Here is a 23,957-nt window from a genome sequence, read left to right as displayed (position 1 = left end):
GTGTGTGTGTGTGTGTGTGTGTGTGTGTGTGTGTGTGTGTGTGTGTATTCATTACTTCAAGTTTACAATCTTCCTGGGAAAGTAAGACACATATACATAAAAGGTTCAGTAACTATATACCAAGCAAGCCAAGATAACATACACAGTGACTACACCAATGTAAATGGAAAAAATGACACACCAAAATATCAAAAATAAATACAACAACAAAATTATAAACATCAAGCAAGACTCGAAATGAAGATATATGAGAATATACCCCCCGACCCTTGGTGGAGGTGGGAGGTTCACAGGTATTACACGTTATACATGTTTTTGGACTTTGTCAATGTATCAGTCAGTTTTGCTTTTTTTTTTTCTCTTTAAAAAAAAAACATTACTTGTCATATGGGATGGCCCTCAGGGAGGGAGAGAGAAATGGGTTCCACTGGAATACTGTGGAGATGTAAGAAACAGAAAATAGCAATAAAAAATTATCTGTATATACATATATTATTATTTATATATATATGTATGTATGTACATATGCACATATATATGTGTATACCACACACACATCAGACAGCTTTAAAGATGAAAAGAACCTTTAAGATCATCTATTCTAGCTCTAACCCTCTCACTTCAGAGATGAGCAGGGTCAGTGACTTGCCCTAGGTTTCACAGAGCCAGGATTCAAACCCAAGGCCTCTTATCCAATGCTCTTCCTATTAATCCACAACAATACCATGAAGATTAAGGGCCAGATGAGCAGGACAGACACTAAATGCTGAAAAAGCTCAGAGGAGAGATAGGTCAGTCTGGGCTGGTGTGGCCAGGGAAGTATTCCTGGGGGAAAGAAGATGCCTTATCCTCTCACCTGTAAGTGCTTTGTGGGCCCATGTCCTATCTTAGTGAGACCCAGAGTTTGGAGTCAAGAAGATAGATTTGAATCCTGAAATGGCTGCTTACTGTTTGATAATTTGGGGCCTGTCCCTTCCTTCTGCTGAGGCTCAGTTTCCTCATCTGTAAAAATGAAATGGTAAAACTAAATCATCTTTAATATCCCCTTTGGCTCTAATATTTATAACCTTAATAAGTAAGTATAAAACAAATGAACAAGAGAACAGAAAGACAAAACTGACCACTCATTCCATGAAATGCATTAAGCCCTTATTCTCTTCAGGATCTTCTCCTGGGCTCTGAGAGGGAGACAAGATAAGCAAGACTTGGGCCCTGACCTGAAGAACCTCACAATCTAGTCAAGAATCCATATGATCAGTCTACCTCCATATGTGTCTTTGAGAATATCTTCTCTGCTATTCCTTCTATTAAATGCAACTTAGTAATATATGTTCCCTATGAACTCCATTGTTCTGTGGGTGACCTGCAGTCTAAATTCTTCTGTGTCTGCAGTATTCCTGACTTTACTGCCATGTAGCATCGTCAGAGGAATAGTAGTGTTAAAAAAAAATGGACCTTCAGGAAAAAGCTTGAGGTCATTAAAAGCACCATACAGCTTTTCAAAGGCAATCCATATTTCTCTCCATTTCCTATCCATTTCTGGGCCCAGAACATAGCGAATCTTCAGTGTCAGTCTAACATACATATTGATGAACTAGTTCCATGAGTTGTCTATCCATATCACTGTCTGGACAATAGGCCTTCTCCATCCGTTTGGTTTTCCTATGTGGTCATTAAGCCACTCTGACACAACTGTAGTTCTCGTTTTAGAGGTTTTTCAATGTTTTGGGGTTGGATACAATTAGCACAATGCCATATGCACACAGGAGGATCTGGTGGATCTCACTAGCTATACTATGTGGTCAGACCCTTATCTAGCTGTGTGACCTTAGTCAAATCATTAAACCTCTCTGGGCCCTAGTTTCCCCATCATAATAATACATTTGCCTGAAAGCAGAATCAGAATGTTTCTTTATCTTTTCTTAGCTTTAATATCTACAGTAACACCTAATATAGTACTAGCACCATTGTAGGACCTCCGCAAGCACTTGAGGATTGATCGATTTAGTGTGCATAAGAAAGCTTACTTGACACATGCTTTCTATTCTTTTATTTTCTGCCCTGGAAATTTAGAATTTTAGAGTTGGAAGAGACCTCAGAAGGCATTAATACAATCTGCCTGAGCAAGGCCTCCCAGACAAATGGTCATTAGCCTCTCTGCTTAGAGACTTTCTAGTGATGAGAAACTCATTGTCTCCAGTGGCTATCCACACCATTACTAGTCAGTTCCAATCTTCAAAAATGTTCCCTAGTCAGACTGAAAGCTCCTCAGCATCTTCTAACCATTGTTCCTAGTTCTGTCATCTGAATCTAAGAAAAGCAAGTCTAGCCCTGGTTTCCTGACAGTCCTTTCAGTAATACCTAAGGACAGAAATAATTCCTCTCTCCCTCCCCCACACCCTATCCACCACCTGTAGTCTAATTTTCCTCTTATTCGTAGGATTTAGGGTTAGAAGGGCTCTTAGATCATCTTGTCCAGTCTTCTCATTTTATAGACAAGGCAATTGAGAGTCAGAGAAGTGAAATTACCTATTCAAGGTAAAATGAATAGTAAAGAGCAGAGCTGTCATGGGAACTCAGATCTTCTGACTATGAAAGCCAGGGTTCTTTCCACTTTGCCTCATTGATTTTGTTCAGTAATATTTTTCAGAAAAAAATATTTTAAATAAAATTTAAATGACAAAATTTAGGGAGTTGGTTTGGAGGGAGAGATTCCTAGTCGAAAAATTATGTTTTTAGGGACAGCTTTAATTTCCTCAGAGCTGGTGGGAATCAGAATGAATGATAAAGGGATTAGAAATAAACCTCTGGCAACCATCAATATATTCACGTATTTATGTTGTGTTTTAATGAAGTGAAATTTTATACAGAAGAGAAATGATTCCAAGAGATGTGTGAGATAGACCCAGGGCTTCTGACTAGAATTTTAATTGATATTCAACAATGTTTGTATGAGTTTTTTTCCAAAATAAAGGGCTCCTTTGGGAGATAGGAGTAGAAAATACTTGTGATATATTTTAAGATTATATATGCTGTACTTTTCATTTTTTACTTTTTAATAAAAATGCCAAGAATATCAAGTTTAGATGCATCGTACTTATCATGGACAAAATGCCTCAGCATAACTTCCAACAAGGAGAATAAATAGATCGGGATGTAGAAATCAGATGGTAAAACAAGTAAAAATTGTAATAAGAGCAAAATTTAAAAAATATTGGACAAAGATCATGAGAACAGGTATTTCCGTAAGCAAATCTATTTAAGATGCATAAAATGTATATTAAGTATATTCAAGAAGTGTTTAAGTTTCAGAAAGGGGAAAGAGAGCTTCCTGTTAAAGGAGTTTGCCAAGTTTCTAAAGGATTTTATTTTAGAATGTGGGGCAGCTTGGCATAGAATCAAAAAGACCTTGATACAAATACTGAATGATGTGTTTTAACCATGCAACTCTGGGTAAGTCACTTAGCTTCTGTGTGTCTGGGGTTACTCCCCAAGACTTGTCTACAAAGTCATAACTTCCTGCATAGGTGGAGGGTGTTCACATGGCAGGAAAATCTTTATGGTGTAAAAAAAAATCACCGATATTTTGTATATTTGCATGTATTTGTGAAGAAGACCATCTTCCAGTATGAATGAATGAAAGAGTTTTAAAAGAATTTTTAAAAAAGGCTTACTATGTCAGTCAAACACTATGTTAAGCTCTGGAGATACAGATAAAAAGGAAAGACAGCCCCTGTCTTCAAGGAGCTTACATTCTAATGGAGGAGGGATGGGTATGTTAGTCCTGAAAGTTACAGAGATGCTAAATAGGGCCATAGAGGAGTAGATTGATACATATCCCTCTCCCAGTAACAATTGCAGAGTTGATTTGGCTATGATTCATAATTTATGATTTCAGAACTGAAAGGACAGAGGAGAGGGCAAGCAAGGAATGAAGTAAATCATGATAAGTGGGGACTTCTTGAAATAGTTGTCTGGGAAAGACAGTCACCAAACAGAGTAGCAGGGATCTAGGGTGGACATTTCTCCAGGGTAGTAAGGTAGTTAGTTGTCCATGAGATGGCCAAATATCAGGGAGTCTTTAATTCATGTGTTAAAATCATATAAGATCCCATGATGAATGCAATAAAAGAGATAACTCTGTTCAACAATCCTTTGATTGTTAATGTCAAGTCAGTGTCAAAAAACATGGAGATAGGGGCAGGTAGGTGGCAAAGTGGATAGAGCACAGGCCCTGGAGTCAGAAGGACCTGAGTTCAAATCCAGTCTCAGACCAGACACTTGATACTTACTAGCTGTGTGACCCTGGGCAGGTCACTTAACCCCAATTACCTCGCCAAAAAAAACATGGAGATATATGTTAGCCAGACATGTTTGCCACTGACATGGAAAATGCCCTACACAGATTCCAGCTGGAAAGTAGATTCTCACCTGAATGCTTTTGTATAGGCTGTCCCCCATTCCTAAAATGCCTTCCATCCTCACTTTCACCGTTTGGAACTCCGAGCTTCCTTCAAAGTTCAGTTCAAGTACTACCTTCTACAAGAGTAGAAGGGCCAACTCCTTGGTTTGTCACTTAAAGCTCTATCCCTTTACATTGTTCTTCTACACACACTCAATGATTCAGCCAAAATGACTTTCTTGCTGTTTCTCATACATAACATTCCATCTCCCCATCTTGTCTTTGCACTGGCTGTTCTCCATACCTAGAATGCACTCCCTTTGCACCTCTGCCTCCTTAAATCTCGGTTTCCTTCCAAAACCAACTCAAGTGCCACCTTCTACTTGAGGCCTTTGCTGGTCCTCACAGACCCTAATGCCTTTCTGCTTCCTGCTCTATATGTATCAATATATCTTCATATTGATTCCACTGTTAAAAAATAAATTTCTTGATTTTGTTTGTTTTCCTACTGCCTAGCCCAAAGTAGATACTTAATAAAAGCTTGCTGATTAATTTATCAAAAGTCAGTATCCCTTAATTGTCCATGTCTCCCTTTTACCCCAACTTTTTTGTTTGTTTCTATTTATGTGTATATGTATATATATACACATTTATGTATGTATATATAATATACTTATTTGTGCATATATTTCCTTTCAGTGGAATATATGTATATATGTATGTATATATGTGTGTGTGTGTGTGTGTGTATATATATATATATAATATACTTATTTGTGCACATATATACTTTCAGTAGAATATAAGCCCTTTGAGAACAGAGAGTGTTTTGTCTTTGTCTTTGTATCCCCAGCATCTAGCACAATGCCTTGTACATGGTAGGTAATTTATAAATGCTTGTTGAATGACATTGAACTGAATGGTGGGGACTTCTAGATACTTGTGTTTGTGGTTGATATTGTGATGATTTTGTTGAGCCCCAGAACATTACAGATCTTCTCAATGAGACTGATGTCTCAAAAGAGATCAGCCTAACAAACCATACAGACGTTACCAAAAGGATTAAAAAAAAAAAAAAAATGCCTGTTGTCTAGGCCGTAGCATGAAGTTGGATGCATAAATATGCATATTTGAGACAGGCCCTATAAATGGAAAATGAATGGGACTCAGAATTGAATAGACAGGTTGAATTTGGAAAATTGTGTAATGCTTTTAATTGTCTTACCTTCCCCCAAGAAAGAAGAAAATAAAAACAGCCTTTTAGTACAATGCGATATGGCTGTAAATTATAAAATAATATATTTCCTAAGGAATCAAAGTTGTAGGTGACCAAAGATCAATGGAAAAACATATCTATAGCTAATAATGACATATATACAGGAAGTAACACAAGAGAAACATTGAGGAAACATATAATCTGAAAAAGAGTTGGACAGATCATGCAGCAAGAACAAAGAATAACAGTCAGGGTGGTCTGCAGTCAACCACACAAATGTGAAAATACTTAGAGGAAGGCTGCATGCACATGGAATGGATCCTAGGGGAAGAATATTTGGAAAAGCACCAGTAAAAGTGGACGAGGAAAATGAAAAGGAATGGACAGATTGCAATCTGTACTCATGAAGGAAATACCCACATTAGTGACATCACAGATTCCTTGAAATATTGCATTAGAGACATTTAGTTGGTACAGTGGTAAGAGTAGTGGACTTAATGTCAGAAAGACTTGAATTCAAATGCCATCTCTGACACTTACTAGCTATGTGACTCTGGGTAAGTCACTTAATCTGTATCAGCCTCAGTTTCCTCATCTGTAAAATGGAGATAATAGCACCTACCTCACAGAGTTGTGACAATCAAATGAGATTTGTGTAAGTGTATATACATATATATATATATACACATACATATACATATATACAGTGCTTTACAAACCTTAAATTGCTTTAAGTGCTATTATAATAATAATTACTATTGTTACATTCTCCCATTGATGCTATGTCATGATTCTTAGAACACTACAGTTTATAAGGAGTCAAAATTACAGAGGTCAATGGAGGGCTGTACAAGGTGGCAGCAATGTATTGCCCATTATAGCATACAAGATGTTATATAAGATATGTTAAGTACATATGTGATCAGAAAATCATGTTCAGTCCCTCAATTAGACTCATTTCTTCTGGGACAATGTTAATTCATGAAGAAAATCATGTTGATGAAAAATCAGAAAATTTCAAAAATTAAAGATATTAATTTGATAAATACTTCAATATTTGTACTCTCATTGATTGTACATGCTTCAACTATCGTTGTAGAGATCAGGCTAGCCAGCTCTTATCCTTTACTCTTGCTATATGATTGGTTCTTTTGTTTTCAGTTTTTTAAATCTTTTTTTTTGTTCAGGATATCTATTTTTAAGTTTAATTTGGGACTTTTTAATTTATTGGTTTTCTAAGGGTTGTTTTTAGTTGCATGCCCAATTGATTGATGTTCTTTATCTCTTTAACTGATGAAAGTGTTTAGCATTTTTTTCTTTTAAGTGTTTAGCATTTTAAGTGTTCCCCGAAGAGCTACTTTTCCCCACATCCAGAAGTTTTAGTATGTTGATTCTTTGTCATTATCATTTTTGAAATTATAGATTGTTTCTATCATTTGTTCTTTTTTTGGCACAACTTTATTTCCCCTCTCTCATAGAATCTTAGTTGAATTTACATATATAATCCTAAAGGAAAAAGCCATAAACACATTCAATTTCCAATTCATTGAGCTATAAAGAGCTGCTATAAATAGTTTTGTATGTATACATCCTTTACCTTTTTCTTTTATTTCTCTGGGGTATAGACCTAGTAATGGTATTATTGGGTCAAAGGGTACGCACAGTTTTATGTACCCTTTGGGCATATAATTGACCTTAATCTGCCATCTTGGCTCCACCCCGCCCCCATCATTTGTTCTTTGGTCCTCCCATTCTTAATATTAAGTAATTTAGTTTCTAAATAATTTTAATAATTTATTTGGTAGTCTTTTATTGAATATAATTTTAATTGCATTGTGCTAAGTAAATTGTTTACTATTTCTGCTTTTCTACACTTATTTGTGAGATTTTTATAACCTAATACATGGCCAATTTTTCTATGCACAGCTGATATGTATATGCCCACACATAAATATACATATATACATACACACATTATTGAATTCTTGCCTGAATAGAAACATCTGGTGAGGTATATCATATCTAACTTTTCAAAAATTCTATTCAGGCCCTTAGCTTCTTTCTTGTTTACTTTTTGGTTAGATTTCTCTATGTCTAAAAGAGATACATTGAGTTTAACTTTTTCTATTTTCACTATTTTACTTTTACTATTTTACTTTTTACTAGTTCTCCTTGTAACTCACGTAATATTTAGATATTATGCCATTTGGGACATATATGTTTAGTACTGATATTAATTCATTGTCTATGATACCTTTTAGCAACATGTAGTTTCCCTATCTCTCAAAATCAAGAATTTTTTGCTTTTTACTTATTTGAAATCATGATTTCTACTCCTGCCTTTTGTACTTTAGCTGAAAAATAATGGAGTTTGCACCATCTTCTTATTTTAACTCTGTGTTAATTTTTGTTTCATGTGTGTTTCATATAAACAACATATTGTGAGATTCTGCTTTCTAATCTATTCTGCTACTCCTTTCCATTTTATAGGTGACTTTATCCCATTCATAGTCACAGTTATGATTAATAATTATGGATTTTCCCCCATTCTATTCTCTTTTACTTTTTTTCTTCTCTTTTTCCCCCCACACCCATATAATAAAGGAGAACTCAGAAGTAGTGCTCTAGACATGTGTGTATGTATGTGTACATATGTGTGCATATATATGTATATTTCTTTCCTTTCTTCTTTTAAGATCATCATAACTTAACAGAACCACTCCCATGTCTTTTATCTTATTTGACTCCCTCTATGACCCTTGATGATATTAGTGTTCAGAAGGGACATGTGTCATCTCCCTTCATTAGAATGTAAACACTTTATCTTTGTTTAGTCCCTATGATTGTTGGCTTGTTATTTACCTTTTTTTGTTTCTGTTGACTCTTGATCATATTTCACAGTTTCTGCTCAGCTCTGATCTTTTCATCAAAAACTTTTGAAAGTCATCTATTTCATTAAAGATCCATTTCTCCATTGTAGAATTTTATTGTTTTGCTGGGTAAGTTATTTCTTATTTATGAACCTGTATCTTTTGGCTTTTGGAATATCATATTCCCAGATCCTTTTACAGTTATAACTACTAAATCTTGTATGATCCTGACTATGACTCCTCACTTTTTGAATTCTTTCTTTTTCGCTGCTTACAGTATTTTTTCCCCCTTTAACCTGGAAGCCCTGGATATTTCCTATAATGTTCCTGAGAGTTTTCATTTGGAAGTTTCTTTTGGAAGGTGACTGGTGGATTTTTTCTGCTTTTGCTTTGCCCTAAAGTTCTAAGAGATTGAAGCAGTTTTTTTAAGTGATGTGTTAAAATATGATGGGACAGAGCTAGGTGGCACAGTGGATAGAGTGCCAGGTATGGAATCAAGAAGACTTAACATCCTGAGTTCAAATCTGGCCTCAGACACTTGATGGCTATGTAGCCCTGGCAAGCCACTTAATCCTGTTTGCCTCAGTTCCTCATCTGCAAAATGAGCTAGAGAAGCTGCAGTATCTTTGCAAAGAAAAACCCTGAATAGGGTCATGAATAGTCAGACATGACTGAAATGACTGAACAACAAAGAAAAAAACTAAAATGACTAGACTATTTTTTCATCATAGTTTTCAGGCAATCAAATGATTCCTAAGTGATTTCTCCTTCACTTGTTTTCTAGGTCAGTTGTTTTTGCTAGGTAATACCTTATTTTTTTCTATTTTTAAAAAATTTGTTGCAATATATCTTGCTGTTTCATGGAGTCATTAACTCCTATTTGATCCATTCTAATTTTCAAAGAGTCTGTTGTTTGGGCAAGGCTTTTGTACCTCTTGTTCCCAGTTGTTAATTCTCTCCCCAAGTCCCTCCTCCCTAGTTCTCATTTCTTTTCCAGTTATTTCCTCTAGCAATTTCATTTCATTTATTAAAACCTTATTAATCTTTTTTTTAACTTTTACCCCATATCTTCCATGAATACTAGTTGAATACATGCCCACACTATGTTTTTCTTTGAGGTTTTCTTTGTAGACATTTTGGAGTTGTTCTGTTCTATTGTTCTGCTGCTGCTTCTTGCCCAATACACAGCCCTCCTTTCCCTGAACCACCTGTTTCTTGGGCTTCCCTGTCACCATGATAGCTCCTTACAATGGCATTCTTTTTATGTTTACTCATTCTTTCAACCTTTCTTCCAAATATCGGGCTTTGTTTTAGGTCCAGGCTCTGCATACTTCTGGAGGGAATGTCTATGCTTGGTCCTATTTTGTATTCCCTTGTATCCATCCTGCTACTGCTTTCTTGGAGTGTGGAGAATTATATTATTCAAGGATCTCAGATACAGCTCAAGTTGAGAGCTGCAACATTTAGTATGCCCAGAGTGGTTTTCCAGGGCGAAGTCTGATCTCTGCCCTCCTGGTCTGAGTTTTCTGAGCTCCTGACCCAGATTTGGGTCTGAGCAACATAACTGAGGGCTTGCCCCTTGATGGAGCTCTAGTAGACTGTTGCTGGACCTAAGCACCATCAGGTAGGCTCTGCAGATTCAGCAATAGAATTGCCGGTATTCCTTTAGTCTGGGATCCCTGCCCTGGTTCCTCAGCTACAGGCTTCAGACTAGGCTGGGAACTAGATCTGAGACCTTGCTCCACTCCCAAGGTAGGAGCCGCTCAGTGGCTGTTCCTTGCCCAGTACACAGCCCCGACCTTTCCCCGAACCACCTATAGAGGCACAGGCCTCCTTTCTCATTGTGTCACCCAGTGGGGGCATGGGTTCCCTCCACAGTCCATGCTGAACCTGGACCCAGCTCAGAGTTATGAACAATAGAGCATCCAGTTGTCACCTGTTCCTGATCTCAGTCCTGTGTCAGGCCCCTTTCTGCTAGATCTAGGAAGTTTTCTTGACCTATTACATAGCTACAGACTCACAATCAAGGCACATGGTAGCAGGTTCTGAGTAGTGCACTCCTACCTAGACCTCATCCTCAGTACCCATAGACCTCTCTTTCTTTCTATGCTGATCTAGGCAGGAAAAAAATTGCTGTGATTTTTTTTGTCTTGGATTTCCTGATCAGGACTCAGTCTGGTACATTTTCTAAGTCTTCTTTCTCTGCCATCTTGCCTTGTCTCCCACCGTCTCTCGTAAAGATATGTTTTCTTTTTCTAATATATAGTTAAGGGAAAATACTTCTGGTTGTACCTACTCCAGTAGCAAAGGGCCTATCATTTCATGGCCATTATCTATGATTATATCTATACTCATACTTGACTAGAATATTCAGAATTTTGTTCCGAACAATTGATTTTGATCAGATTGCCATTTTTTAAAAGAAAGTGTTTATATGTTTTTCAGAACGGTTTGTTTAAATTTGTTTAAAGAAACTTTAATTGAAAAAAGTGAAGAGCAGAGACTTTCTCCTATTAAAAAAATGAACAAAGATTAGAGTGCTAAGAGGAGAGTAATATATGGTAAAGATGTAGAACAGCTGTCTTCAAGTTGGCAAAGTAATAAAAGACAAATATTCAATGTTGGAAGAAAAGCACACTAATACATTGTTGGTAGAGGCTTGAATTGATCCAGCTCTTCTGGAAAAGGAGAGATCAAAGACAGAAAGGAAGGTCCAATAGATACCAAGATATTCCCAGCAGCACTTTTTGTGGCAGCAAACGACAACAACAAACTGGAAACACAGGGAGTGTTCATGAGGGCCTGGACTAGAGGTTTACAGTGAGAATAAAGAAAAGGAAACGACAAGCAAGCAGGCAACAAGCCGCTATTAAGTGCATACTGTGTGCCAGCCACTGTGCTAAACACTGGGATACAAATAAAAACAAAAAAGAAAGATAGTCTCTGCCCTCATGGAGCTTACATTCTAATGGAAGAAGTTAACATATGAAGGAAGACCAAATGTGAGGAGGTGGGGCAGGCAAGAGAAGGTACCAGTGTCAGGGCATGGTGCTGAAGTCGAAGTCTGAAGAGTCTGAAGCGCAGCCAGCAGAGGGAGGAAATGCAGCCAGCTTGGGCCTAGCCCCAAAATAGAGGGTCCCAGGAGGAACTCACCAGGGGACGAGGAGGTAGAGGGATGTTCCAGAGAAGGCAGCTAAGTCAGTGGTGAAAACTGAAATGGATTCAAAAGATTTTGCAGACAGGACAGTAATGAAAATGAGTGGTGTGGGAGAAGAATGAGCCAAACCCTATAAAGTAAACAGTACAAATATCATTCTCCTTTTACATAGGAAGAAATTGAGGCTCAGAAATTGAGACAAAGGAGTAGCCCATGGTCACATTACCAGTATATGGTAGAGGGTGGACCCAAACCTTAAGGCTTCAAGACTGAGTATAGTAATCTTTCCATGATGCCACTCTGCCTCACACTTAAGAATTCCACCATTAACTATCTATGTTAAGACCTCCATTTTTCATTTTAAATTCTTTATTGGTTGTGTGATCTGCACATTTCCTTTCAAAAACTGAAGTGGCCTCACAGGAATTTGCTTAGATGAATGAGGAGTACAAAATGCTTTCATGGGGACATTTTCATAACTTCAATACCTACCAGTGACAGGATTAATCTTATCATTATTAAAAAAAAATCCCCAGGCCACCAAGTTCTTTTTTGTTCATCTGTACCATTCAAGTTGCAAACAATGAAGTTTTCCTAGCCTAGCTGCATGGGATTCACAGCACTTGATGTCACACTGGGTCCTCATGGGAGTGTTGCAGATGTATGTTTCTTATGAAAAAGCCACCTGACTAGTTCTTTGAAAACTGCTTCATTTTTCAAAGATCCAACAAAAATAATATATTTGTGATGAAACTCTCATAATTTTTTTTCCAGGAGAAGAGTTTTGAAGACAGGAAATGGTAAACAGTGATAGATACCATACCACTATTAGACCATTGTTCTCTGCTTCTTGCTAAATGCCAATTAACAGATTAATGATCAGTCAGTAAGCATTTATTAAGTACCTGCTATGTGCTGGGCACTATGCTAAGTGCTAGGAATATAAAGAAAGGCAAAATATAGTCTCTGCCTTCAAGGAGCTTACAATCTAATAGAGGAGATAACATGAAACACCAAATAATAGTGCTCAACTAAAGACTACTACTACTACTACTACTACTACTACTACTGCTGCTGCTGCTACTACTACTACTACTACTCTACTATGTCATATGAACTATTAGATTAAGAGAGAATATACTGCATTGCTAAAACTTCATCATGACTTAGAGATTAAGAATAATAGCTCACAGATATATATGTGTGTGTGTATGTGTATAAATGTGAATGTCTATATACCTCCTACATGCATACATATAAAGTGCTTGAAGGATTATAATCTAAGACTTGGTTTGAGACTTGGCTGCATCACTTTAGCCATGATCACATGAAGTGAGTAAGTTAATTCATTCTGAGCCTAGTTTCTTCATCTGTAAAAATGGGTACGGCAGTACTTGTACGTACTACCTCATAGGACTATTATGAGAAAAGCAGTTTGTAACTGTAAAGTGATATAGAAATAGAAGCTAGTATGCAATTGTAGATTTTTTGAGGTGAGGAACTGTTTTAACTTTTGTTTGTTAGCACTAGTACAGTACTCTATCTTTTGGATAGGGAAAATGAAAAAAGCAAAAGAGCCAAACTGACCCGTCCTCTCACTTTTGTAGATCACCAAGAGTATTGACTCCTCCCACAGGAATCCATCTTCCTGAGGCCCAGGCAGGCAGGCATCTTGGAGGCCACCCGAATCACTGAAAGCCCATCAGGACTTGGGCTGAGACCCCTAAACAATGATAATAATAACAGCAATAACAACAACTATAGTAACAACAACTAATATTTATATAGCACCTACTATGTGCCAGGCACTCTGCTAAGCACTTTACAATTATTATCTCATGTGATCCTCATAACACCCCTGAGAGGTAGGTGCTGTTAAGGTGCCAATGTATGTATCCAAATTCTAAGGGAAAGAAATGATAAAAATGACCAAGGAAGTCCCCTGACCAACCTTCTCCCTTACCTAATGAACATTTCTTCATTGCATATTGAAGAAGTGTTTCTTAATTAGACTTCATTGGCCAAATTAAATTTGTCTTGTATTAAGTCCTTACCTTTCCTGCTTATTAGGTCTGCTTAGTAAATAAAAATTTTGATTCATGAACTATTTTATTTTGATGACATCTATCATAGTTTATAATTCCCAGTTATTTTTTAAATCATACAATTAAAATATATTTGCATAATCCAAATCTAGAATATCAAAGATTTATCTGGAATGAGATAAAGTAGCAAACCAGTTAGCCTAATTAGCTGTCTTGGGAGGCGAACAGCAAAAATATTTGGTAACTTTCCCTTCTCTTTCTTGCATCTAAAGATTAAAATAGTTATCCTTCAAGAAACATTTCTTCCTTTTCCAGTTACTATACAACTTGTATAATAAGAGTCACAGTTGCAAGAGGGTCTAAAATAATTTTGTTTTCCACTGAGATGGAGAAAGTTAAGTGGCATAGTGAATAGAGTTCTGGACTTGGCATCAGGAAATCTTATGTTCTAATTCTGCCTCAGACACAATTAGCTTTGTGACTTTGGGCAAGTCACTTAACCACTGTTTGCCTCAGTATCCTCATCTGTACGATGGGAGTAATAACAGCAACTACCTCCCAGGGTTGTTGTCAGGATAAAATAACATTTGTAAAGCACTTTGCAAACCTTCGTTTCTTTATCTGTAAAATGAGAGGTTGGAGCAGATTGACTCTAAGGTCCTTTTTAGGTCAAAATTTACAATCCTAGATGATATCCCTTATGCCACTCCTTATATATTGGCAATATATTTAGTCTTCTTACATCCACCTTTTGTCTTTCCATTGCCCTTTGAGTCACAATTTGAATTCTTCAAAGGTAATAGCTTTCCATGATGGGCAGCCACAAAGCATCACTGGGAGACTATTGGTTTTTCAAAGATGAATTTTTATGCTAGAGAGAAGCTTGGGATTATTGAGAGCATTATTGATATTTTCAAACCTTAAAGATTTCAAATAATCTTGATCTTGAGTTTTAAGAAAATTCCTTAATAGTATAGTAATCATATATTTGTATAACATTTTACAGTTATGAAACATTTTCCTTGTATCTTATGTGAGTATGGAATTGATGAGATGGGAGTTTACCTCCATTTTTGTTTAATCATTTTTCAGTCATATCTGACTCTTTGTGACCAAATTTGGGTTTTCTTGACAAGGATACTTCAGTGGTTTACCATCTCCTTCTCCGGTTCATTTTTACAGATGAGGAAACTGAGATAGAGTTAAGTGACTTACCCAGGTTAACACAGCCATGAATGTCTGAGGCTGGATTTACACTCAGGAAGATGAATCTTCCAGACTCCAGGCCTGGCGAACTATCCACTGTGTTCTTCCTCCATTTTACTCAATTCAATTTAATTCAACAAGCAATTGCAAGGCACTGTACACAAAGCCCTGTATTAAGCTCTGGAGACACAAAGGTAGATGTAACATAAGCTCTGCTAATGAGCTTTTCGTGTAACAGTGGAAAGAACAAGTACACTAATATATGTACCTCAAGGGAAAGGAAGAAAAATACAAAGTGGACAAGGGGTGGTGAGAAAAAGTCACTCTCCCCTGGGGATAATGGAAAGTCTAAGCTATTATTTAAATTAAAGGAGGGACTTCAGCAGGCTGAGATGTGAAGGGCCTGTTCCAGTCATGGGTTATGGTATGAGCAAAGGCACAGAGAGGGCAAGGCAGAATGAGGAGCAGACAGTAGCTTAGTTTAGCTGTAACGTGATATATACCTCCTGTGTTTGAGCATCTTCTCATTTCTCTGGTGTCTACCTGCAACTGTGCACTTTGGACATACGATCAGAGACCCTAGAGGAATTACCTCTAAGAACAAAAAAGAAAAAATGACAGAAGTGTCATGAAGTGTTGTGCTCAGCCTGGCTCCATGTTCATAATGATGCATCGGGAAGATAACTCGGGCAGCTTTTGCAAGATGGGTTGGACAGAGGAGAAACTAAAGGTAGGGTGGGATTAGTTAGGAAGCTCTGAAAGAGTCTAAGTGAGAAGAGATGAAGGCCTCTACCAGGGTGGTGACAGTATTAGTGGAAAGGAGGGAACAGCAGAGCTATAGAGGTAGAAATAGTATGTGGTAAATGATTTGATGCTGGGTTGGGGGTGAGAGAGAAAAAAGAGCAAAAGACAAGGTTGAGATTTTGAGCCTGGATGACTGGGAGGATAAGCCATCAGCAGAAACAGGGAAGCTGGGAAGAAGGACACTTTTGGGGGGAGAAGGGAATGTTGAGTTCAGTTTTAGACACGTTGAGTTAGAGGTGCCAAAGGGCCATCCACGGGGCAGCGTTCAGCAGGTAGCTGGAACATCGGGACTGAACCTCTGAGCAGGTGGAGGTGTGCACTTGTGAGTCATCTACATAGATGTAATATCCCCAGCAGATAGCTATGGTCTGTTTACCCTTGGGTATTCCCACACCACAGACATTGTTGGTCACTCTCCAGAAACATTCCTTCCTTGGTTGCTGTGTATGTTCTGTCCTTCCCCACCCTGTTAGAATACAGGCTCCTTGAGAGCAGGTTTCGTTTCTCTTGCATACTTAGCACTGAGCTTGATACATTTACGTGTTTGATAAAACACTTATTAATTTACTGATTGACCTCTCATCCAAGGCGGTAGGATGGTACCGGTTGTAATGGTTTGTTGCTCATATGGAGTTGGCTATGTGGACAACTATTTGCTACTAGAATGAAAACTGAGGAAATCAGTTCATATCTTTGAGCTGTTGTCATGCAGGTGTTTCCTACTAAATAGCATAGTTTGGCCTGAACCGTTGCTTTTTCCCTTCTGCTTGTCTACTCAGTAAGTAACAAAATGAAGGAGGAAAGGTTGGGAGCCAAAGAACACAATCAAGAGGGCCCCAACCCAGAAAGTGACTCTCAGAGGATTCATACTGGGGCCTTAGGGAGCGTAGGAAGGCCTACTCTTACTGGTGCCAGGCATTCCCGACTCAGTGAGGGTCTGATGATGTCCAAGAGGAGGCAGGTACATCCAGGCTACCTGAAACTCTGCAATAGGATACCCATAATTGCCACCCAGACAGCTCTTGCAAGGCGTATAGGTCCAGGTGTCTTAGAAAGATCCTAAAAGACTGATAAGGAAATCGCAGTAGCAGCTGCGTGCACTTAGATGGCAACTCTCCTCCAACTCACTCATTCAGCTCACTTATAAGGGAGATAGACTGAATGATCGGAGCCCTTGAGGCTCCACAAAACCCCACAATTCTTTGTGTAGCATCATATGAAACATCCGTTAGCCAGCACTCAGAGTTTATAACAGAGTTTGTAACTTATTTTTGAAGACCAGTGCCTTAGCCTGCTGGAGGTTATTTTCTTATGCGACTCTGGGAAAGTAGAGAATGTATGTAATGAGGGTTCCTCAACCTTGTGTTTGGAACTGGAGAAACAAAGTTGAAAAGCAACACAATCCCTATTCTCAAGGAGCTTAAATCTAAAAGGAGGGGAAAAGATAAGGACACAACTAATTGTGATAAAGAGAAAGTGTGATAAGTGTGCGAAGCAGGTATCTAGGGAAAGTACTATGAGATATTTAAGGACTGAGAGATCCTGGCATTGCAGAGAAGCAGGAAATGTCTTTGTTTTTGACTGCCACAAAAGACAAGTGGGCGCATCTGCCTGTTTTGGTTAGTGCCTTGGAGGCAGCAAATTTAAAATTATGCCTCTGGGAATGTTCCTGGGGTTCCTCCTTCTTCAGCTGGAAGTATCCCTTCCAACCATACAGTGCTACTGTTATTAGAACGAAAACATTCATACCAAGTTTCATTTCCTGTTATGTAGACCAACAGAACAGAGCAAGGAATAATAACAGTAATTACAACAACAATAACTTACTGTCCTAGGACTTTAAAATTTGCAAAGTAATTTCTTCACACCATTCTTTGAAGTAGGTAGCAGAAAGTTTATTGTCCCCATTTTACATATGAGGAAATTGAGGTTCAGAGAGAAGTAACTTGGGCATGGTCACACAGCTCCTACATGTCAGAATCAGATCATAATTACTGATCCCAGATCCACTAGATCTATTTCCATTACATCTGTTCAGCACCAAGGAGCAGAGGGAAGGGTTCCTATGGCTCTGACTCAAGAAAAAGAGGAATGTAAGCTTATGTGTGGAGTACAGTGGGTCATTGAATTAAAGATTTGGAACTAGAAGGGACCGTAAAGGTCCCTTCATTATACATAATAGGAAACTGAAGCCCAGAGAAGTTAAATGGCTTCTCAGTCCAAAGGACATGGCCATGTTCCCTTTCTCCACTTTCCTTCACCTTTAATACCCTGCAACTCAACTGTGAACTGGATCTAACTGGGATTTTCCCTTTGAAAATGCCACTGTGCCAAAATCATCTTCAAAAACCAAGCAGGAACCAGCTCAGACCCCCAGCACTGCGGGTCAGCCTGGGTTAGCAACCCCAACCATGGGCATCTTTGGCTTCTGCTCAGGGCAGTGACTCTTATGCCTGTGAAGTCACCATCATCCTCTTCTTTCTCCTCATCTTCAGTTGCGTGTTTCTATTGCTTTAAAGTTGAGTAAGCATTTTCCTCACAACCCTTGTAAGATGATGGGTAGTACCATTATTATTGACACCTTCTGATGTGAAGAAACTGAGGCTATCACATCTCATCTCACATTTCTGTAGATGTTTATAGTTTATGAAGTACTTGTCTCTCAATCAAGTAAAGAAGGTAGAATCAGTAAAATTAGCCCCATTATAGAGACGAAAAAATTGAAGCCTCATGGAAGTGACTTGTTTAATATCATATGGCCAGTAAATGTCAGAGCTGGAACTTACACCCAAGAAATCTGACTCAGTGCTGTTTCCACTGTGTCCCAGGGCCATGTCTCAAGTTCTAGTGACCTTGGGTAGGCCTGAGGTAATCACTAAGGGGTGTCTGAAGCTGGGCCCTAAAACCTTAATGGTTAACTTCCAAGGGTACTTAGATCAAATGAGATGACCAGAAGCAAGAAAGGAACCATTGAAGCAATCCCCAGCTATAGACAGTTCTTTCCAATCTCATCAGCAGGAAACATTTTGACAAGATCATGGTCTGTCTACCCCCTACCTTCTCCACCAAGACAAAGAGCCCCTGAGGTTATAGCTCTGGATGTCCTCCTCTCCACCCCTGCCGTTACAAAACAGTTCATTCCATAGCCCAGAGTTTACAGACAGTCTAAATGCATCACTGCACTTTCCTAGACCATTTACTTTCTCTTGGGTATTCTGCTCTGGCTAATTCAGGTTCATTATCTGAGAAGAGAGAGCTTTATTTATGCCATCTGCTGCCATTTAGAGAATACCATGAGTCAGCTCTCTTCAAAAGTGGAGCAAAAAGCTGTGGGGAGGATATTTGTTGAATCAGGAAAATGGCTTCCCTTGGTCACTAGGGAGGTGTTGGAGGTGGCAAAGCTCTGCCATAGGCTTCATGGTCAGCCTGTTACTGTCATCCCCAGCAAGTGGAAAGAGCTCTAGATTTGGGGTCAGGAGAGAGATTCGATTCAAATTCCAGCTACTGGTGAGCCCGGGCAAGTCACTTAACCTCAGAAGCTACTTCATCCTTAAAATGGGGACAATTAATACTTGTACTGCCTACTTCACAGAGTTGTTAAACCTTAAGGTTTTATAGATCTAAGAGTGGTCATTGCTGTTGTCCTGTCAATGGCAGTTTATAAAATGCCCTGCATTTGTATGCAGGGCCCTGTGATAGGCTGTATGGGTCAACAAGGATACATAAGAGGTAACTCCTGTCTTGATGCGCTTAGAAAAAGGAAGATAGGACATATGAATAAAATGGTAGGTACCAGGTACACCATGCCAATTCCTAGCCATCTCCAAGCTACGTGTCTACACTTTGGCCTTCTCTTCAACCTCTCCCACCAGAACTCAAATTCCCATCCCTAGGACTCTGGGCTCTGATTGGTGATCCTTTACCTTATCTTACATGGCCCTGGACCTGTCATACCATTTCATGGCCATCTCTGAGCTGTGCCACCACATTTGCCATGCTTCCCTCTTTCCAACTCTTGCTCCACTATATATGACATCTTCCTCTTTTAGAATGTAACCTCCTTGAGGGCAGAGACTGTCTCACTTGGGTGTACTTGTATCCCCAGATCTTAGCACAATGCCTGACACGTGATAAACCCTTCAATGCTTTTTTTCTTTCATTCATTCAACAACCACAACAAAAAATAACAGTACTGCAAAATCATTTATGCCAAATGTCAGATGACAGCAGAGTTGAAGCTGTTCAAGGAAATCAAAATGAAAAGAAAAGACTTTATAGAGATGGTGGAATTTCAACTGAACCAGGAAGGACAGGAAGGACTTACACAGTTTTGGAGGGAAAATACCAGAAGCAAAGGCATTGAGGCAGTCATGTATACACTCTGTTAAGGGAATAGTGACTAGGCCAGTTAAGTTAACTTGATGTAATGAAAAGAGCATTTGACTTGGAGTTAAAACCTGGGTTTGAGTCTCAACTCTGCTACTTATTAGTTGTATGATTTTGGAAAATTCACCTAATTCCTCTGAGCCTTAGTCCCCTCATCTGTAAGATGAGAACACATAGTTCTGGTTAGAGAAGTGAGTTATTATGCTATTCTTCCCCTTACCCCTCCCCTGTCAGTTCCAAGTAAATAGAAGATAACTTGATATCAATCATAATTAAGATCTTGCCAAGGGATTTCCAAGTAGATGGGCTCCTAACAGAACAGAAACTCCACATAAGGGAGTAAAGTTGGCAAGGTAAATAGGAGCTAGACTGAGGAGGCCTTTGCCAAAGGAAAAGACCAAAAGGGAAATTGAGTTTATTAGCCAATAAAGAGGGGACAGAAGGAGATGATTGTTATATTTGAAAGGAAATGAGTATTAAAATTACCTGGAGCAAAAGCTTATCTGCAGGCATTCTGTGATGGCTGCAGAGTGAGCATATAGGAAAGACCCCTTTATATAAACGTTGCTTTCAAGTATCATTAGTGGGTGTTATTTCAAATATCATTGTTGGGTAAAAGTGAAGAAAGGTAGAGGGTAGAGCCCTCTGCCAGTGATTTGGCAGGGTCTGCTTCCTTATCTGTAGGGACCGTGTGGCATACCAGAAAGAGCACTGGGCTCAGAGTCAGAAGACTTAGATTCGAATCCCCACTCTGCTTCTTACTAGCCATGTTTCTCCTACAGTACTTTAACAATGTTTTGCCTGTCATAAAACCTCATAGTGTATTTGCTGATGGATCTCCTAAGGTGCAAGGCTGGTTAGGCCGAGGGTCTGTACTAGTGTGCAGTAGTAAAAAGAGCACTGAATTTGGAGTCAGAAGACCCGAGTCCTAATCTTGCCCTCTCCTTCCTGTCGGGTCTTGGGCACTTATATTCCCCTCTCTGGGGCCCAGTTTATCATCTGCCATCTTTTCTAGCTCTAGATTCTGTGTGTAGTATCAGCCAAGAGGCAGCATATTTATGAATCTTACATTACACCCAGTCCTATGTGAACTGTGTTTTTCAAACTTTCATGCCTGACAAATCAGTTGGTCCAAATGCTAGTTGAGAGGTTAGGTGAATTCTTATTTTATCTCATATGTTGGAGTTCATCCCTAATTGTGAGTTTATGCTGCTAGACAAGGAGTCTTTCTATCAAAGCACGTGGTATAGGGGATATGAAAGGCAGATCCAAGTCTCCTTGGATGGGACAGAGAAAAGCCTACCTCAGTACATGTTCACAACATCAGAGCTTTCCCAAAGTCTGACGGCTAGGTAGCACATACTCATGGCTTGTTTCTTACACTGACTTTGAAAGAATGTGGTGCCATGAACTATTTTTACCTTCACCTTTTGAATCCTCCACACTCAGGCTGTGTACTGTAGGTCAACCTGGAACTTTCCTGTATCAAGTTATGAGTGTGGATTTCTAGGCTGATTTTTAAAAATGCAGTACTACATTCAGTACTGGACAGCAAGATTTTTTTTTATTTTCATGAACATACCTGGAAAATGCTATTTCATTTTTTTGGGGAACTGATCAAAGATTTTCTCTTTTTAGGAGAAGAATTCCTCTTGAACAAGTCACACACGTGGAGAGGGAGCAGACCAAGCGAGTTGTATACTCAGTGGTGTATGGAGTAGGTAGGAATCGTTTTTAAATATATTGTATCCCTTAACTACTCCCAGGTTCAGTTTGCTGTTTGGGGATAATAATTATTCATCTCATGGCCTGAGTCCCTATCCAATGTATGATTCTATTGCAGAACCATCCTAGAGATCTGTAAATCTAATAACAAAAGTATTTAATTAAGATGTAAAGAGACATAATAAATAAGGCAATCTAATAAACCAACATTCTCTGTCCTCATGCATGCAGGACTACATAGTCCAAAGCCACAGGGGAGTTACCATCTAATGATAACTAAATGAATGAATTACCTGACCTTTCTGAACTCTGTTTTCTCATCTGCAAAATGGAGTAATAATGCCAGTACTGTTTGGCAGTACTACAACTGCATAGAGTTGATATGAGGCTCAAATGAGATAGCACATGTATAAATGTCAGCAGTCACCATAATAGTCACCATCATCATCGTTCCTGTCCAGATGTACCACTGAGGCTCAGGGGCACTTTGATTATACTACTCTGCATGGTTGCCTTCTCTCCCTGGGCAACCAGAGCTCCAGCTTGCCTTTTTTGGCCATGAAACCAACCCTTCCCCTTTTTTTACTCTCCTTTTTGAAAATCTCCCATCTTGTAGAACATCCCTTACCATCTAAAGCCCTCAGCTGGTGATGTCAGCACATTGCAGGCTCTTGCATGGATTAAGTATCATGAGAAACACGGTCTCAGGCATTGCAGGAATAAAGCTTTTTTTCTTAACAGTTCATTTTATGAGGACAAATGAAAATTGTTACACAATTTATTAATGTTTTGTGCCCTATGTCTTAATGACCTTTAAAAGTAAGTACAATAAAGGAAATCCAGAATTTATATACAAGTTGTTTCACAAATTCCTGACTTATACTGGCTCAATATGAGGACAGACTTCCTAAAATGAGAGCGTTCAACAACAGCCTGGGTTTTCTTTGGGTACCAGTGAATTCCCCCATATAGGCAGTGGAGCAGAAGCTATATGACCACTTGTTAGAGAAACTGTACAGGTAGTTACTACTCTGTGGGAGGTGGGACTAGATTTCTTCTAGCTCCCTTCCACATTAGAGTCCTATATTTCTATAAGTTATTAGAAACTCAGAACCCCCTGGAAACAACATCCCAGTGACTGGTTGTAGTCTTAGGTTAGCCCACTAAACCTTTGTAATCCAGACTATAGCAGTACTGAGGTACTAATTAGAAGCAGCATGCTATAATGGAGAGAGAGAGCCAGCTTTGGAACTAAGAAGACTTGGGTTCAAGTCCTGCCTTTTACGCATCCTGGCTTTGTCACCCTGTATAAGTCACTTGGCCTCTCAGTGCTCGGGGCAACTGTCTTAAGACTATAGGTTGCACAAAAAGGTGCCAACTTGCATTGCTAGGGAGTTCCTCATACCAATGAAATCAAAATTCCTGTACCTAGATTAAAAATATTCAGTCAAACCTAAGTAATCCAGAGTATAATTGTATTACAGTATTAATCATACTCCATTCACATCCTCCTCGAATGCCTTGTAGCGTATTGGTGACACTGGGTTCTTAGAGGCTGTACCAGTGAGTGCAAATTCTGGCAGATCTTATCAAGCTCAGAAGGCTTGGAGTACAGGACTTTCAATAGACTATGTGCCCTCTAATACCCAGCCTAGCTAAATGCAGAGAGCTCATTACCAAAAATTTGGCCTCCAGGGGAGAAACTTTTCCAGCCACAGCAATTCACCAAGATTAGGTAGGAACTCAATCTCTCTGACCCTACATGTAGCAGGCATAATTTCCTCAGCCGTCAAGTGGATAGATTGAACTATGTAGTGATCTCCGAAATTGCTTCTGGCTCTAACAATCTATGATTTTATGTAGGTATGAATAATTGTCACCTGGTGACATATGGTCTGCTGAGTCTGTCATTGTTACCTTTTGAGCAAAAACTCTTCAGCATTTTTGTCTCTTTATTCTTAACCGATGAATTTTTCTAATTGTGCTCCCAGTTCTATAAAATATCCTGCAAGTACTGTAATTAATATTGTGGTAATGTATGTTTAACAAGGTGATATTTTCATGCTTTCTATATTTAGAGTTCCCAGTGTAACTCTCCATTTATTTGAGTCTTCCTTTCATCTATTATGATTTCATTGAGATCCAA

General features: G+C 38.8%; 1 protein-coding gene across 1 annotated transcript in view; it reads left to right on the top strand.

Annotated features, from left to right (window-relative positions):
- The window catches only part of POLN (DNA polymerase nu), a 312,741-nt gene that overhangs the window by 224,042 nt on the left and 64,742 nt on the right, over positions 1-23,957 (top strand). The window contains exon 17 of the mRNA XM_027836282.1: positions 21,725-21,807. Coding sequence (XP_027692083.1) covers positions 21,725-21,807 — 83 coding nt within the window. The remainder of the gene's footprint in view (positions 1-21,724; positions 21,808-23,957) is intronic.

This window comes from Vombatus ursinus, unplaced genomic scaffold (genome assembly GCF_900497805.2).
Source record: "Vombatus ursinus unplaced genomic scaffold, bare-nosed wombat genome assembly UNPS02014818.1, whole genome shotgun sequence".
NCBI classification, from domain to species: Eukaryota; Metazoa; Chordata; class Mammalia; order Diprotodontia; family Vombatidae; genus Vombatus; species Vombatus ursinus.
The sequence above is the reverse complement of the archived record's forward strand: the minus strand, read 5'-3'. Positions and strand labels throughout refer to the sequence as shown.